Source organism: Paroedura picta, chromosome 3 (assembly GCF_049243985.1).
Source record: "Paroedura picta isolate Pp20150507F chromosome 3, Ppicta_v3.0, whole genome shotgun sequence".
NCBI classification, from domain to species: Eukaryota; Metazoa; Chordata; class Lepidosauria; order Squamata; family Gekkonidae; genus Paroedura; species Paroedura picta.
This window is the reverse complement of record NC_135371.1, coordinates 11,052,898-11,068,597: the sequence shown is the minus strand read 5'-3', so window position 1 is coordinate 11,068,597 and position 15,700 is coordinate 11,052,898. Positions and strand designations below refer to the sequence as shown.

The 15,700-nt window shown below is 47.0% G+C and overlaps 2 protein-coding genes across 2 annotated transcripts in view; both read left to right on the top strand.

Moving 5' to 3' along the window:
• Window positions 1-15,172, top strand: part of LOC143834247 (uncharacterized) — a 69,087-nt gene extending 53,915 nt beyond the window's left edge. The window contains exons 8-9 of the mRNA XM_077330905.1: window positions 9,181-10,666; window positions 14,544-15,172. Coding sequence (XP_077187020.1) covers window positions 9,181-10,666; window positions 14,544-14,718 — 1,661 coding nt within the window. The 3' untranslated portion in view covers window positions 14,719-15,172. The remainder of the gene's footprint in view (window positions 1-9,180; window positions 10,667-14,543) is intronic.
• Window positions 3,442-9,017, top strand: LOC143834417 (zinc finger and SCAN domain-containing protein 31-like). Its single transcript, XM_077331249.1, has 5 exons — window positions 3,442-3,566; window positions 4,633-5,133; window positions 7,156-7,226; window positions 7,314-7,434; window positions 8,929-9,017. The coding sequence occupies exons 2-3, from the start codon at window positions 4,711-4,713 to the stop codon at window positions 7,174-7,176; spliced, it is 444 nt and encodes a 147-aa protein (XP_077187364.1). The 5' UTR covers window positions 3,442-3,566; window positions 4,633-4,710; the 3' UTR covers window positions 7,177-7,226; window positions 7,314-7,434; window positions 8,929-9,017.
• Window positions 15,173-15,700: the final 528 nt, after the last annotated feature.

Below are 15,700 nucleotides of genomic sequence, written 5' to 3'. Positions count from 1 at the left end.
CTATTCTGGTTCCCCCCTCTTCTGAAGTCCTTTACACATTCCCCAGACTGAGTTCAGACAGGAGTGGTTAGAGTCAACACGGTGTAGTGTTTAAGAGCAACAGGCTCTAATCTGACGAACCATGTTTCATTCCCCACTCCCCCCACAAATTGAGCCAGCTGGGTGACCTTGGGCCAGTCACAGTTCTTATAGAGCTGTTCTCACACAGCAGTTCTCTCAAAGCCCCACCTCCCTCACAGCGTGCCCTTTATGTGCGGAGAGGAAGGGAAAGACCTTTGTTAGCTGCTTTGAGACTCGTTAGGGTAGTGAATAAAGAGGTACAATATCACAGCTGTTTCTTGTTTCAGAGGTCACTCTCCGCCTCCCTTATTCTTCCCCTCCCAGAATGCCTGGAGGACGTTTGCACTCCGTACACCAAACCTATTGTAATAAGTGAAGTTATGCAGAACAAGTCCTGCCAGGTTGAGGTTCATTCTTGTAAAAGAACGTTTTGAGTCTAGTGACATCTTTACGACCTGCGAAGTTCAGTCCTGGGTATAGGCTTCCAGGTGCCTGCACACTTCTTCAGATAAAGAGGGGGATAACTTGGTTCTCAGGCTTCAGACTAACATGGCCAGCCCCCGTTTCACACGTGTTAAGAATGGTAAGTCTCTTGCCGCGGAAAGGCATTCTGGTACAGACTTGTATGTGTCCAAGATACAACCTTGGAAAAGTCACTGAAGAAAAAGTACACCCTTGATACATCTATTTCTAGGGGAGCTGTCGTCTAAGTTCAGAGAAGCACTCATGTCAGGCTAGCAGAAGAGAGACATTAGATACTAGCCCAGGCCAGCCCCAACCCATCAGATCTCAGAAGCTAAGCCGGGGAGCCAATACGCCCCCTTGTTTTACTCTTCTAATAATTGGTGTTTTTGGAGGAAGACTACCAACAGGGCTGTGCCTCTTTCCAAAAAGTTTCTATGGTGGCTGTTAGAGGACAAAAGAGGCTGCCCTGCCCTACTTCCTTCAGCCTCTGATTGGATGTGGGGGGGGGGGGAATTCTCAGCCTTGTTGCTTCGCCTGGGGAAGATTTAATTTATGTTGCCCCCCCCCCACCCCCAAGCATTTGTTTACAGAATTTCTGTTTCTGTTGAAGGCTTTTTGAAGGGTGTTTTGGCTTCCTTATGAAGGAGCAAAACCGTGGAAGATTTTCACTTCATTCATGGCAAATTTCAAAATGAATCCTTTTTTCCCCCGTGTGTAAAGCTTCTGCCTTGAATAAAAGACTGTTCATCTTAAAAGGTGCTACTGGATTCAATGTTTCTTAGACCGGATGCAGTAATTATGAGGATCCATGTATTTCAACCATGTTTTGGTTCAATTGCAGCTCTACCACATGGGGATGTATTGTTCTTGTGGCGTTGCCTATTGTCTAAGACAGTGGTCCCCAAGCTTTTTATCACCGGGGACCACTCAATGTTTGACAATTTTACTGAGGCCCGGTGGGGGGGGGTAGTTTACTCCTCTACTCTCAACCACTGCCCTAATAATCTCTCATCGCTATGGTAATGTTTAAACATCCCTTCAAAATAAGATACAGACACGCCACAACAATGAACATAAGGAACATTTTATTTTCATGGAAATTGTAACTCATGACAATGACAAATCAATGGGAACCCTGAGCTTGTTTCTCTGCAACGAGATAGTCCCATTTGGGAGTGATGGGAGACAATAACACCCGAAGTGTGTTGTAAAGGGCCGGGGGGATGAAGTAAAGGGCCGGGGGGGGGGGGGAGAAGGCGTCCTTTGCGGCCCACCTCCAATTAGTCGAAGGACCACATGTGGTCTGCGGCCCACAGGTTGGGGATCGCTAGTCTAAGATATGATCTACAGAATGAACATGGTTTTATTGGGTTTCAATATAAAAATCCAATGAATGCATGAGGATCCGGTTTCAATCATCTAGATCCGAGTGATACCCATAAAATTCACCATGATGGACCCTGTGGCGAAATGGGGCCTGGAGGCTGATCCAAGTCATAAAATGGCTGCCCTGGGCCTATATTCTGAAATGGCTTCCTGGTGGAGAGGCTCCAACTGCCTACACTTCCCAGGGGACTTAGGGAAGAGACAACAGCACATGCCCCAATGGGGATGGAGGAAAGAGGCTCCACCAGGGGGTGGAGTTCATGGTTATTTAGGCTCCAGCCCTCCTGGGGGGGGGGCAATCTCCAGTAACTTGCCAAGGGGGAGTTTGGAAGATTAGCTGTAGAATTAAATGTAGAATTCTGCATTACACCATCATGATGTAATCGTTAAAGAGCGGTGGACTCTGATCTGGAGAACTGGGTTTGATTCCCCACTCCTCATGCAGTCCTCTGGGTGACTTTGGGAGAGTCACAGTTTTGTTAGAGCTGTTCCCACAGAGCAGTTCTCTCAGAGCTATATTGCAACTGGGAATACCATAGCCTTGACTAAATGCACTTTTGTTGGCAGGGTGATGTCTCTGCTTTTTAGGATGCTGTCTAGATTTGCCATAGCTTTCCTCCCCAGGAGCAAGCGTCTTTTAATTTCTTTGCTGCAGTCCCCATCTGCAGTGATCTTGGAGCCCAGGAAAATAAAATCTGTCACCATTTCTTCCTCGTCTATTTGCCAGGAATCAAGAGGGCCGGATGCCATGATCTTAGTTTTCTTGATGTTGAGTTTCAAGCCAACTTTTCCACTCTCCTTCACCCGCATCAACAGGCTCTTTAGTTCCTCTTCACTTTCTGCCATTACAGTGGTATCATCTGCATATCTGCAAATTTTATAAGTCTGTTGAAAACACCTTAAGAAACACCACAACAGACACCGTGTAAAAATGCACGGCGGCTCATATTCTCTCCAAATGCATTTTATTATTATTATTATTTAATTTTTAGACCGCCCTTCTCCAAATAGGTCTCAGGGCGGTTTACAACATAAATAGTTAAAACACAATAAAATTCCCATAAAAACCCCAATTAACATCAGCAAAAGTTACATATAACATATAGCGGCCGTGGTCACAATTCTGATCTTAGTTCAGCCTGGTGGAGAGAATAATATTCAGAAGAGGGTGGCACCAATACAATAGATCTAACAATGATCTCGATGTTAGAGATCTCAGTATTGGAGATATTTGAACACCGATCGCGGGCAGAGGCTCGTTAATCCTCCCAGGACAGGAGCCCCTCGGCTTCCTCTGCAGCACGGAGAGGGTTAAGGCCGCCGAGTCTCGGCCTAGAGAGGACCCACAAAGAGCGGGGAGGGGAGGGGGGGAAGTGCTCCTTTGGGGAAGGGGCGGGGCTTGGTGCGGAGGGGAAAGAGAAGCGGAGGGAATCCGGCGTCGCAGCCGCCCGGGAGGTCCGCCAGCCCCGTCCTGGGAAGGAGGGAGGAAGGGGGGGGCTGGGGGGGAAGGGCTGGGCACCCGAAAGGGGAGGGGGCTCTTGGGGACGCCTCCTGGGGTGGGTCGGGGCCTCCCTCCCTCCCGAGCGGGGTTTCCCCCCCGGGGGCCGAAGCTCTGTCAGGTGCGATCCCGGGGGAACTCCAGGCCCCGCCTGCAGGTTGGCAACCCCTTGGGCCCCGCATCTGCACCGCTGGGGCTTCAGAGTGTGTGTGGGGGGCGACAGGGGGAGGCGTGAAGGCCCGAGAGCGGCGCGGCCTCCATTGGGTGCCATTGCAGGAGGACAACAACGCAACGAAAAGCTGGCGTGGATTTTCCGTTCCGCTCAGAGGAATCTGGGCCTGGAGCGCAAGCCCCCGAAGTGAAGGGGCGGCCCCTGGGGGCAGAAGAAGGGCTCTGGCCCTGGGATGACTGTCGGCAGAGTGCAGGGACAGCCCCTGGGAGCACCATATAGGGCATCTGGCCCAGGAATGACCCCAAATCTCCACTCCCCAAATCTCCAGGAATTTCCCAACCTGGAACTGGCAACCCTGAAAAGAAAGGAAAAGCTGAACTTGGCTGGTCCCCCTCTTTCCCGCAACAACCATTTGTGGCAGGACAGCACTGAAATGCTGAGTAGCCCTCCAAAGGCGTCCAAGGCTTGTTCCCGAAAGAGGCTGGACTCTGGAAAACTATCCTTCCTTCTGTCAGGGAGGGTTTGAATATGGGGCCCGGAGGAAAGGCTGAGGCTTCTCTGGAGGAAAGACTTGTTCTCCCCGCCCTGCCACCTCCAGGGGATCCTTTGGGCCTGGGCAGGTTTCCCTTGGAAGCAGGGAGCCCTGCAGCCTTCTGGTGTCTTGCTGGTGCTTGCTTTAATTGTAGACTTTAATATACGGTCAGAGCTGAGCATGGATGGAAGCCAGAGGAATTCCCAGGAATTCGCAGGATGTCTGCTACTCCAGTGGTGCAGAGGGAGTGTTCTTGTACTTCAGGAATTTGGAACTAAATCCCAGTTTTCTCCAAATTTCTCTAAGAACCCAAGATGAATATCTAAGATGGCTTGATCTGTCATATGGCAAAATGGCGGATGTTCTCTGATCCAGAAGAAGCACTTTTATTCTGGTCCCCCAGGGCGGTGCTCACTTGTCTCCTGATCATGGGAAGGTTGGTGAAGTCCAGGGGTGTCTCTCCAGTCTTTTCCCTTTTACTTTTGACCTGTTGTTATCTGTCTCTCTCCATCCCCCCAGGGAGAAGCCTGTCTTCATGGCCGAGTGAATAAAGGCATCATTACGGAGTCAGAGGTGACCCAACAGAAGGGGCAGGAGATGGAAAAAGAGGACCAAGGAAGACCTGGGACTGGCAGGGCAGCAAGCAAAAGCCCCCATCCCACCCAGTCTGGGGGTGGTGCTGAATTCTGGGCAGGCCCAGTGCCAGAGACCCCTTCCCAGCCCTCTGCAGCTTCAGGGGAACATTGCCAGCGCTTCCGGCAGTTCTGCTACCTGGAGGCCGATGGGCCCCGAGAGGTTTGCAGCCAGCTCCATGGACTCTGCAGCCGCTGGCTGGAGCCAGAGAGGCGCACCAAGAAGCAGATCCTGGACCTAGTGATCCTGGAACAGTTCCTGGCCCTCCTGCCCCAGGAGATGCAGGGCTGGGTGAGAGAATGCGGGCCGGAGTCCAGTTCCCAGGCGGTGGCCCTGGCCGAAGGTTTCCTCCTGAGCCAGGCAGAAGAGAAGAGGCAGGCGGAGCAGGTGAGGGGATTTCCTGCAGGTGTGTCCCATTCAAGCCACGATTTCTTGCTATAGCTTAAAGCAGTGGTCCCCAACCTTTTTACCACCGGGGACCAGTCGCTTGACAATTTTACTGAGCCCCGGGGGGGGGGTAGTCTTTTGCCGAGGGACGTTGCCGCTGCCTGAGTCCCTGCTCCACTTGCTTTTCTGCCGGTGCCCCTGACTTCCCGCCGCCCACTGACGGCGCTGCCAGCAGCAGCTGTGCAGTGCCATGCCAAGGGGGAGCCCCAGCCATGGTGGCCGCTGGAGAGCACCAAAGGTGAGCTGGCAGCAGAGTGGCAGGGCAGCCCTGATGCAGCAGCCGAGGAGGAGGATGAGGAGGAGCTAGTTCACGGACCGGTACCAGTCCCCGGTCCGGGGGTTGGGGACCACTGGCGTAAAGTTTTCCTGCCGGACATTTTTCCAAGTGTTAATTATTCCAAGGAGAGACAGCCTCCTTCAGACCCCTCTTCCCCTCAAGAATTTCTCATCCCTCCAGAAAACTCTCCTGACGTTTGGTCTCTTGCTTGGTCTTACCCCTCTTTCTCGCTGCTCTTTCAGAGGTTGGGACCACCCGTGAAGATAGAACCTACAGGCCCTGAAGGAGCTCCTTCTGAGGAAGGGAGGGGGGTGCAGGCGGTGGAGCGTGCCCAAGATGCCCTCTCTGGTGGGAAGGACTCATCGTGCCTGGAGGCCACAGGGGCTCACTGTGAGTTTGATGGGCAGAGAGTGCCAGTCAGGAGAGAAATCAAGTACTTAGCACAGAGTTAATTTGCAACTCTTTACATTTCTGCACATCAGAAAAAATAGCGTTTCACCTGTTGAATGGTGTCACACTAAACATTATTTCATCTCCAAGCCTCTCCTCACCTTTTTCCTACATTGCTTTCACCTGCCTGCTTTCCACGCTCCTCACCCTGCACATCGCCTGCTTTAAATGGTGGAAGAGAGCAACGCGCTTTACACGTGACTCTCTTCTGCCTGTCAATCAAGCCAGGAAGCAAGTCTCCTTTCTCCATGCTTTAAAGGTCTTGCGATGCCCACTGATTTTATTTTTAATGCAATAATTCTCTGTTGCTAAGCCTAATGCATCTAATCATAGGTGCCTGGTGCTTTTTGAACTCTGCCTCTTATGGAATCATGAATCTTGATACTTTAAAAAAAACAATCTAGTTCCTGATCGGGGGGATGGGGGTCTTTAGAGTCATGCTTTGTGTGACTACTTTGCGAAAAACATTTTATTTCTGGCATCGCCTGAACGCTTGTCCGCCTGTTTGTTGCTCCAGGAAGTTAGCCATTTTCAAAAAGAAATTCCCATCCTCGGGAACAAGGCAGAGGGAGGCGGGTGCGAGGGCCTTTGGCGCGTTTGAGCCTCCATTCCATCCCCTCTGCTCTTTGCCTGCTGGTTGTTCTCCATTAGCTACCACTACATTGGTTGGTCAATCCACTTTTTGGGATTCCCCAACTAGCGCTTTAAAACAGAGGATGTAGCCGGTCGGTTACTGCCCAGATGCTGGATGTTGGTGATGTCATCGGGAAGGGGCGGAATAAATGTCTACCTTTTAAAGTGCAGAAATGCCCTCCATGTCCACTAACTGTGATGCCTCCAAAAGGCACTTAGACAAATTCAGGCAGGCAAATTTCAGGCTGGGATACCCCAGACTTTACACAGGCCCTAAGATCTAAAAAAAGAAAAAGAAAAAGAAAAAATCACTAAGAGGACGCCAGGGTGGCTCAAAAGGGAGGAGGTGGAGAAGCCTCGGCTTAGCTATTCAGGCTGGTGAATGTAGGGAGCCTCCAGCTCCTGGGGCAGCAGAGCTCTGAAAACCAGTCTCTGGGGCCGAGGAATAAGGGGGAAAATTGGCTTCTTTACATGTGGGGCTATGGGGAGATATGTATTGAGTGTTAACAGGGCAAGGTTACACAATCCTGCGAATGGGGTGTGTGATGGAGGGAACAATGAGGTAAACATATCCTTCCTCCCCTTTTTTGCCTCACTAACAGGTGGTGAAGAGATGCTGTTGAATCTTCATCTTTTCAAAGTGGTGGAAACTGCCACCATATCTCCAGTCCAGGTAGGATAGTTGAGCGGGAAACAACATGGCTTTTGGTTCTGCAGTCTGTACAAGGTTTCTGAGGAGAGAATCTGCTTTGTCTTCCAGTTCTCCTTGGAGGAGGTGTCCGTCTCTTTCTCCGCAGCAGAGTGGGCCCTGCTGGATCCAGGCCAAAGAGCTCTGTGCAAGGAAGTCATGCTGGAGAACTGTGAGAATGTGGCCTTTCTGGGTAAGGATCTGTCATGGGTGCTGAAGGTGTGACTTGCTGCCCTTGTGATGAGGCATGAAGCAAAAGGCGGAATTTTAATACACCATATTGAGGCCTGCCCTGCTACTTGAGGGTTCCTGTGGCTCACTGGCAGAGCATATTCTTAGGATGGAGAAGGTCCCAGGGGAGAGAGGGCCGGAGAGGAAGCATGTCTCCTCGCCTGACTTAGATCTTCCCTGTAGATCTTCGTGCCTCTTCAAGATACTGGAGTGATCTTCCATGCTTCCCGTTCAACTGGGGCACAAGTTAACTATGTAACACCAAATTGCACACCAGCACTCCTTCCCTCCTACAAACCAGCCCTGATTATGTGCTATGCCTCCTGCTGTGAGGCACACCAAGGCACGCAGCGAGAGGGGGAGAGAGACGCACACAGAAAAAGATCTGCACGTCCCGGTGTCCCCTGGGTCCTAGCACCCATTGCATTCCTGCTTGCAGTGAACTTTCTTGCTAGCATATGTATAATTTTGTTAAAGGTTGATTAAGGCTGTAAAAAGAAGACCTCACTAGCTAGCACAGTTTCCACAGATAAGCAAAAAAAACAAACACAAAAACACAGGAAAATCTCACTGTTCTATCTAATAATACATGAAAGACCTGGTATTTGTTGGCACCATTTGTGGCCCCACAAGTATTCCACCTTTAGCCTAAGCTTCTGTATGTAACACTTGTCATGCTGATGGAGGAAGAAAATATCAACAAGCACAGCATGATCATAAAATTGGCATGTTTCCTTCTGTTCTATACCCGTAATATGCTTTCTACCTCTCAAGGGTAGGGTGATCTGAAGGACCCCATCAAGAGTCCTCTTGGATGGCATTTTCCAGCACTTACAGCAGGCTCCTAATCCACCTTCACTCCTGGTTACTTGAATAGATACAGTTTCTCACATTTAACAAATTAACACAATATTGAGTCCATCTTGAAAAATGATAAGGAAGCTTTACCTCACAGTTGCATCCCCCTGATACTGGTCTTCGCTATACTTCGGCCCTTCCAGAACAATTCTTACTCTTGAACTGATTTCCTTTCCTTTAGAAGTATGATATATCTCTCTCTCTCTGACTACTCCCTTTGCAAAAAAAAAAAAGCCAGCAGTATAGTAGAGAATCTCATGGAGACAAGGAGCGGACCTGACTCCAAAGAAAGGTTGGAGAGGTTCTCAAGACAATCCCAAGAGAATATTTCCATCCCAAATGAGCTGGCTCACTGAGTATTTTTTAGGATTAAGTCCAGGGAACAGGCCAGAAGAACTCATAGGGGATTTCTGATTCACTTCTGAGCAGTGTTTGGTTTGCCATAGTCCTAAGACTTGCTGGGTAAGGCAAGAGGGCAGTTTTTGTGGCCCGAAATCTGAAGGCTCAGAAAATATTTCTGGGCAAAATATCCGCTGTGGGTCCTGTGGGGGAGGGGGAGGTATCCTTAAGATTAAGAGGATCTCTGTGTTTAATCCAGCAGGGAACTATCGCAGGAATGAGGAGGGTGAGGAACTTCATCAACAACTGCTGGACAGATTTAAAAATGAAGTTACAAAAGAAAATGCCAGGAATCGCGGCAGACCTAATGAAAAGAAAAATAGCTGTGTGCCGCAAAGAATATACATAAGGGAGAAATCTATTCAGTGGTCCATGTGTGGAAAGAAATTCAGTAGCAGCCATAAACAGCATCAGAGAACCCATGCAGGGGACAAGCCTTTTGAATGCTCACAGTGTGGAAATAAATTCAGTGAGAGTAGCACTCTTCAACAACATCAAATAACACACACAGGAGAGAAACCTTTTGAATGCTTACTGTGTGGAAAGAGATTCAGTCTGAGTGGTTATCTTCATAAGCATCAAAGAACCCACACAGGGGAGAAACCTTTTGAATGCTTAGAGTGTGGAAAGAAATTTAGTTGGAGTGGCAATCTTCAAAAGCATCAGAGAACCCACACAGGAGAGAAACCTTTTGAATGCTCACTGTGTGGGAAGAGATTCAGTGAGAGTGGCTATCTTCATAAGCATCAAAGAAGCCATACAGGGGACAAGCCTTTTGAATGCTCACACTGTGGAAAGAAATTCAGTGAGAGTGGCACTCTTCAACGGCATCAGAGAACCCACACAGGAGAGAAACCTTTTGAATGCTCACTGTGCGGGAAGAGATTCAGTGAGAGTGGCAGTCTTCAGAATCATCAGAGAAGCCATACAGGGGACAAGCCTTTTGAATGCTCACTGTGTGGAAAGAGATTCAGTCGGACTGCCACTCTTCAACAGCATCATAGAATCCACACAGGAGAGAAACCTTTTGAATGCTCACACTGTGAAAAGAAATTCAGTGAGAGTGGCACTCTTCGACGGCATCAGAGAACCCACACAGGAGAGAAACCTTTTGAATGCTTAGAGTGTGGAAAGCGATTCAGTCAGAGTGGCTATTTCCAACAGCATAAGAGAACCCACACAGGGGAAAGACCTTTTGAATGCTCACTTTGTGGAAAGAGATTCAGTCTGAGTGGCTATCTTCAACAGCATCAGAGAACGCACACAGAAGAGAAATCTTTTGAATGCTTAGAGTGTGGAATGAGATTCAGTCATAGTGGCAATCTTCAAAAGCATCAGAGAACCCACACAAGAGAGAAACCTTTTGAATGCTCAGTTTGTGGGAAGAGATTCAGTGAGAGTGGCACTCTTCACAATCATCAGAGAACCCACACAAGAGAGAAACCTTTTGAATGCTCACAATGTGGGAAAAAATTCAGTGAGAGCGGCACTCTTCAACGGCATCAAAGAATCCACACAGGAGAGAAACCTTTTGAATGCTCACTTTGTGGGAAGAGATTCAGTGAGAGTGGCACTCTTCACAGTCATCAGAGAAGCCATACAGGGGACAAGCCTTTTGAATGCTCACTGTGTGGAAAGAGATTCAGTCGGAGTGGCACTCTTCAACAGCATCATAGAATCCACACAGGAGAGAAACCTTTTGAATGCTCACACTGTGGAAAGAAATTCAGTGAGAGTGGCACTCTTCGACGTCATCAGAGAACCCACACAGGAGAGAAACCTTTTGAATGTTCACACTGTGGAAAGAGATTCAGTCAGAGCGGCACTCTTCAGCAGCATCAGAGAACCCACACAGGGGAAAAACCTTTTGAATGCTCAGTGTGTGGAAAGAGATTCAGTGCGAGTGGCACTCTTCAACAGCATCAGAGAACCCACACAAGATAGAAATGTTTTGAATCCTTAGAGTGTGAAAAGAGATTCAATGAGAGTGACACTTGTTGAAAGCATCAGAGATCCCACCTTTTGAATGCTCACTGTATGGGAAGAGATTCAGTGAGAGTGGCACTCTTCACAATCATTACAGAAGCTATACAGGGGACAAGCCTTTTGAATGCTCACACTGTGGAAAGAAATTCAGTGGCTATCTTCAACACAGAAAATAAACCTTTTGAATGCTTAGAGCAGTGGTTCTCAACTTGGGGATCGGGAACCCTTTGGGGGTTGAATGACCCTTTCACAGTGGTTGCGGCAGGGCAAGCAGCTTGGCCAGGGGTGGGGGGAGCACCACCACTGTTGCCTCTCCTTCTGAAGGCACCCCAAAATTTATAAACCAAACAGAGAAATAGACCTATCCAATGGCGATACAATAAATATATTAATAAAAGAACGAAAAGTGTCCTTTTTTGTAGTTTTCCTTATCTCTTTATTCTGTAGGACTTCTATCAGAACGGTATCCAGGTAATATTCATTTTCAGTGAGATTCTTTCGACAGGTCCTGAACATTAAATAAGAATTATTACAATATCAAAATAAATTATTACAATAAATCCACTAAGTAAAAAGATCTTCCTACCTCTGATTCTTCAGTATTTTTATCAATTTTATAAGTATTGATAATTTAAACCTGCAAGTATAATACAAATAGTATATTAATCATTATTAACCTTAAGTCTAAAATATACTATTGATTCATATCATACTTTACCTTATATATAATAATAATATAATACTGGCCACAGGCTCACATAGGTATGATGATACCGATCTGTATTGACACGTTCCCAACTGACTAAATTGCTACCATAATTTATACAGACTAAGTTATTCCAGGTGTGGGTCTTAATAACAAGTATCTTGGACAATCATCCTGAAACCACTACAAGAAGCATGCCAGTTCTAGTGCTGTATTTAAATCCTGTGGTTGCAGGGTGTCCATGGAAAAAATGTAGAAGGATTCCCATTGTAAAAGTTTCTTCTGTACATCAATTTTATGATATCTGTGGGTGGTGACGTGTTCAATGCCGAAGAATCGTAATTCATCTGCTGTGTGCTGAAATTTCATGCAGTGGCTGACGATCAGAGCTTCGAGGTTTGAATTTCTTACTTTGGACTGATGCTCTTGAAATCTAATTCTTATGGATCTAGTGCTAATTCCAATATAGTATCTGTCACAAGGGCATACAATACAGTAGATGCAATTTTTTTGTGTAACAACTAATATAACTGTTTAATAGTAAAGCCATAGATAGAATGTGTAAGGTCCTTAATTGGTAGTAAATTAGCACATACCTGGCACGAGCCGCATCTATGATTTCCTCCCGCTAACGATCTTAAAGGAACAATAATTTATATACAATTTATAACCAATTTATATACAATCATCAACAATGGATCTTCATGCCATTGGTCAGTTTTGGTCTAATTTCTATGAAATAATACTTGCATAATTTTATGGTTGGGGGTCACCACAACATGAAGAACTGTATTAAAGGGTTACAGCATTAGGGAGGTTAGAACCACTGGCTTAGAGTGTGGAAAGAGATTCAGTGAGTGGCATTTTGAAAAGCATCAGAGTACACACACAGGGGAGAAACCAAATCCTGTTTGAAAAATTTGAGGGTATAAGATTTCCAGCCTCTCTGCTATTGATAGAAACCCAGTGTGACCAACCAGTATCCTTAATTCAGATACATTTTCTGATTACAAGCGATTCATGGGAGGCATTACACCACCCTAATCTCTCCCCAGCCCGGCCTGCTTTCGGCTTCTTTGACTCTCTTCCTAGAATCCCATGGAATTCTGGCAATATGATTTATTTGGGTTGAAAGGGTAAACTTAATCCCATGATGCCTCCTTTATTTTTATTTGTTTATTTATTTACTAGTATCAAAGCCCATTTTAAAAACGGACCCTGTGGCCCAATGGGTCCTGGAGGCTGGTCCAAGTCATAAAATGGCTGCCCTGGGCCTGGATTCTCAAATGACTTCCTGGGGGTGGAACTGCCTACATTTCCCAGGGGACTTAGGGATGGGACAACAGCACATGCCCCAGTGGGGATGGAGGAAACAGGCTTCACCAGGGGGAGGAGCTCATGGTTATTTAGGCTCCAGCACTCCTGGGAAGGGGCGGTCTCTCCAGGAACTTGCCAAGGGGGAATTTGCAAGATCTCAGTTAGATGTAGAATTCTGCATTACAGCATCGTGATGTAATGGTTAAAGAGCGGTGGACTCTGATCTGGAGAACTGGGTTTGATTTCCCACTCCTCCTCATGCAGTCCTCTGGGTGACTTTGGGTGAGTCGCAGTTTTGTTAGAGCTTCTCCCACAGAGGAGTTCTCCCAGAGCTCTGGTGCCCTGGCTTCCTCACAGGGTGTCTGCATGGGGAGAGGAAGTGGAAGCAATTGAAAGCTGCTCTAAGACTCTTTCAAGTAGTCCCGTGGGTTCTGATTGAATCGTATATTCTATATATCAGGGGTAGTCAAACTGCAGCCCTCCAGATGTCCATGGACTACAATTCCCAGAAGCCCCTGCCAGCAAATGCTGGCAGGGGCTTCTGGGAATTGTAGTTCAATGACATCTGGAGGGCCGCAGTTTGACTCCCCCTGCTATATATTCTAGAGCTTTTGCTCCTCTCAACAACAAACAAGATGAAACCAAGAAGGCTTGCGAAATGTGGGACGACCAGCCATTCGCTCAACCTAGCCTACCTCAAAGGGTTGTTGGGAGGGCAAAATGGAGGCAAGGCTGGCGTGCATCCATGAGCTTCATAGAAGTAGTTGGCTGAAAAGGACTAAATAAATAGTATTGTTAGAATTGTCTAGAAGTCCTACTGCCTGTTGCATAATCCGTTTGACAGGTGTCCCGCCCCATTCATGTCCAATGAGGGGGCAGAGGAGAGGGTAAGGATCTGTGTCATGTCTGTGGGTTTCCCCAGTGCAGGCAGTATGTGTGTGTGTGTTGTGTGTCTGTAAATCACAATGACTCATCACATAGTGTGTTTTTGGGCAGGAAGCATGTTTTGGGTAAGATTCAGGGTGTGAGGTTGCTTTCCCCATCGATGTGTGTTTCCAATTGTAATTAGAGGTAGCTTTAGAAGAGTTGGGGGAATGCCTCCTTGTAAAAATTACCCAATCTCGCTTAGGGGCTGATAGACACCTCTAGCCTCCACTGTAGAGGCAGGAAGACCATACCACAGTTCAAATAATTCCTTAGCACATCACACTTGGCCTGTACTACCAAGGACTCTAGAATCCTACTGACCTGGGGACCTGGGAAATGAATATAGTGGAAGAAGAGCATAAACGGGAAAAGAGGGATGACAGATGCCTGTTCAGATTTACTTCTGCTTTGCTCTGGTACAAACAACCCTCATATGTCTTGGTCTCCAAACCCCTCACTATTCTCATCTCACCTTCTGGATGTTTAGCCAAAAATTCTTTTGGATTAATTTTGATTAATTTTATGCCATTAGTTCTGGTATGACTTTCTCGGGCCACAGAAAACAAGTCTGTTCCATCCTCTATGCCAATGGTCCCCAACCTTTTTATCACTGGGGACTGGTCAACACTTGACAATTTTACTGAGGTCCAGGGGGAGGCTAGTCTTTTGCCGAGGGACATCACCACTGCCGCCTGAGCCCCTGCTCCACTTGCTTTCCCGCCGGCGACCCTGACTTCCCGCTGCCAACAGCAGCTGTGCAGTGCCATGCCAAGGGGGAGTCCCAGCCATGGCGCCTGCCGGAGAGCAAGGTGAGTCGGTGGCAGAGTGACAGGGCAGCCCCCGAGGCAGCAGCTGGGGAGGAGGAAGAGGAGGAGCCGCGGCCCGGTACCTTTTGAATGTTCACACTGTGGAAAGAGATTCAGTCAGAGCGGCACTCTTCAGCAGCATCAGAGAACCCACACAGGGGAAAAACCTTTTGAATGCTCAGTGTGTGGAAAGAGATTCAGTGCGAGTGGCACTCTTCAACAGCATCAGAGAACCCACACAAGATAGAAATGTTTTGAATCCTTAGAGTGTGAAAAGAGATTCAATGAGAGTGACACTTGTTGAAAGCATCAGAGATCCCACCTTTTGAATGCTCACTGTATGGGAAGAGATTCAGTGAGAGTGGCACTCTTCACAATCATTACAGAAGCTATACAGGGGACAAGCCTTTTGAATGCTCACACTGTGGAAAGAAATTCAGTGGCTATCTTCAACACAGAAAATAAACCTTTTGAATGCTTAGAGCAGTGGTTCTCAACTTGGGGATCGGGAACCCTTTGGGGGTTGAATGACCCTTTCACAGTGGTTGCGGCAGGGCAAGCAGCTTGGCCAGGGGTGGGGGGAGCACCACCACTGTTGCCTCTCCTTCTGAAGGCACCCCAAAATTTATAAACCAAACAGAGAAATAGACCTATCCAATGGCGATACAATAAATATATTAATAAAAGAACGAAAAGTGTCCTTTTTTGTAGTTTTCCTTATCTCTTTATTCTGTAGGACTTCTATCAGAACGGTATCCAGGTAATATTCATTTTCAGTGAGATTCTTTCGACAGGTCCTGAACATTAAATAAGAATTATTACAATATCAAAATAAATTATTACAATAAATCCACTAAGTAAAAAGATCTTCCTACCTCTGATTCTTCAGTATTTTTATCAATTTTATAAGTATTGATAATTTAAACCTGCAAGTATAATACAAATAGTATATTAATCATTATTAACCTTAAGTCTAAAATATACTATTGATTCATATCATACTTTACCTTATATATAATAATAATATAATACTGGCCACAGGCTCACATAGGTATGATGATACCGATCTGTATTGACACGTTCCCAACTGACTAAATTGCTACCATAATTTATACAGACTAAGTTATTCCAGGTGTGGGTCTTAATAACAAGTATCTTGGACAATCATCCTGAAACCACTACAAGAAGCATGCCAGTTCTAGTGCTGTATTTAAATCCTGTGGTTGCAG

What these genes read in the sequence shown, in the direction of transcription:
- LOC143834417 (XM_077331249.1), top strand. Translation starts at nt 4,711, where the DNA reads ATGGAAAAAGAGGACCAAGGAAGACCTGGGACTGGCAGGGCAGCAAGC. An exon ending in AGAAGAGGCAGGCGGAGCAG is followed by an intron (nt 5,134 to 7,155) that starts GTGAGGGGATTT and finishes CCTCACTAACAG; the next exon opens with GTGGTGAAGAGATGCTGTTG.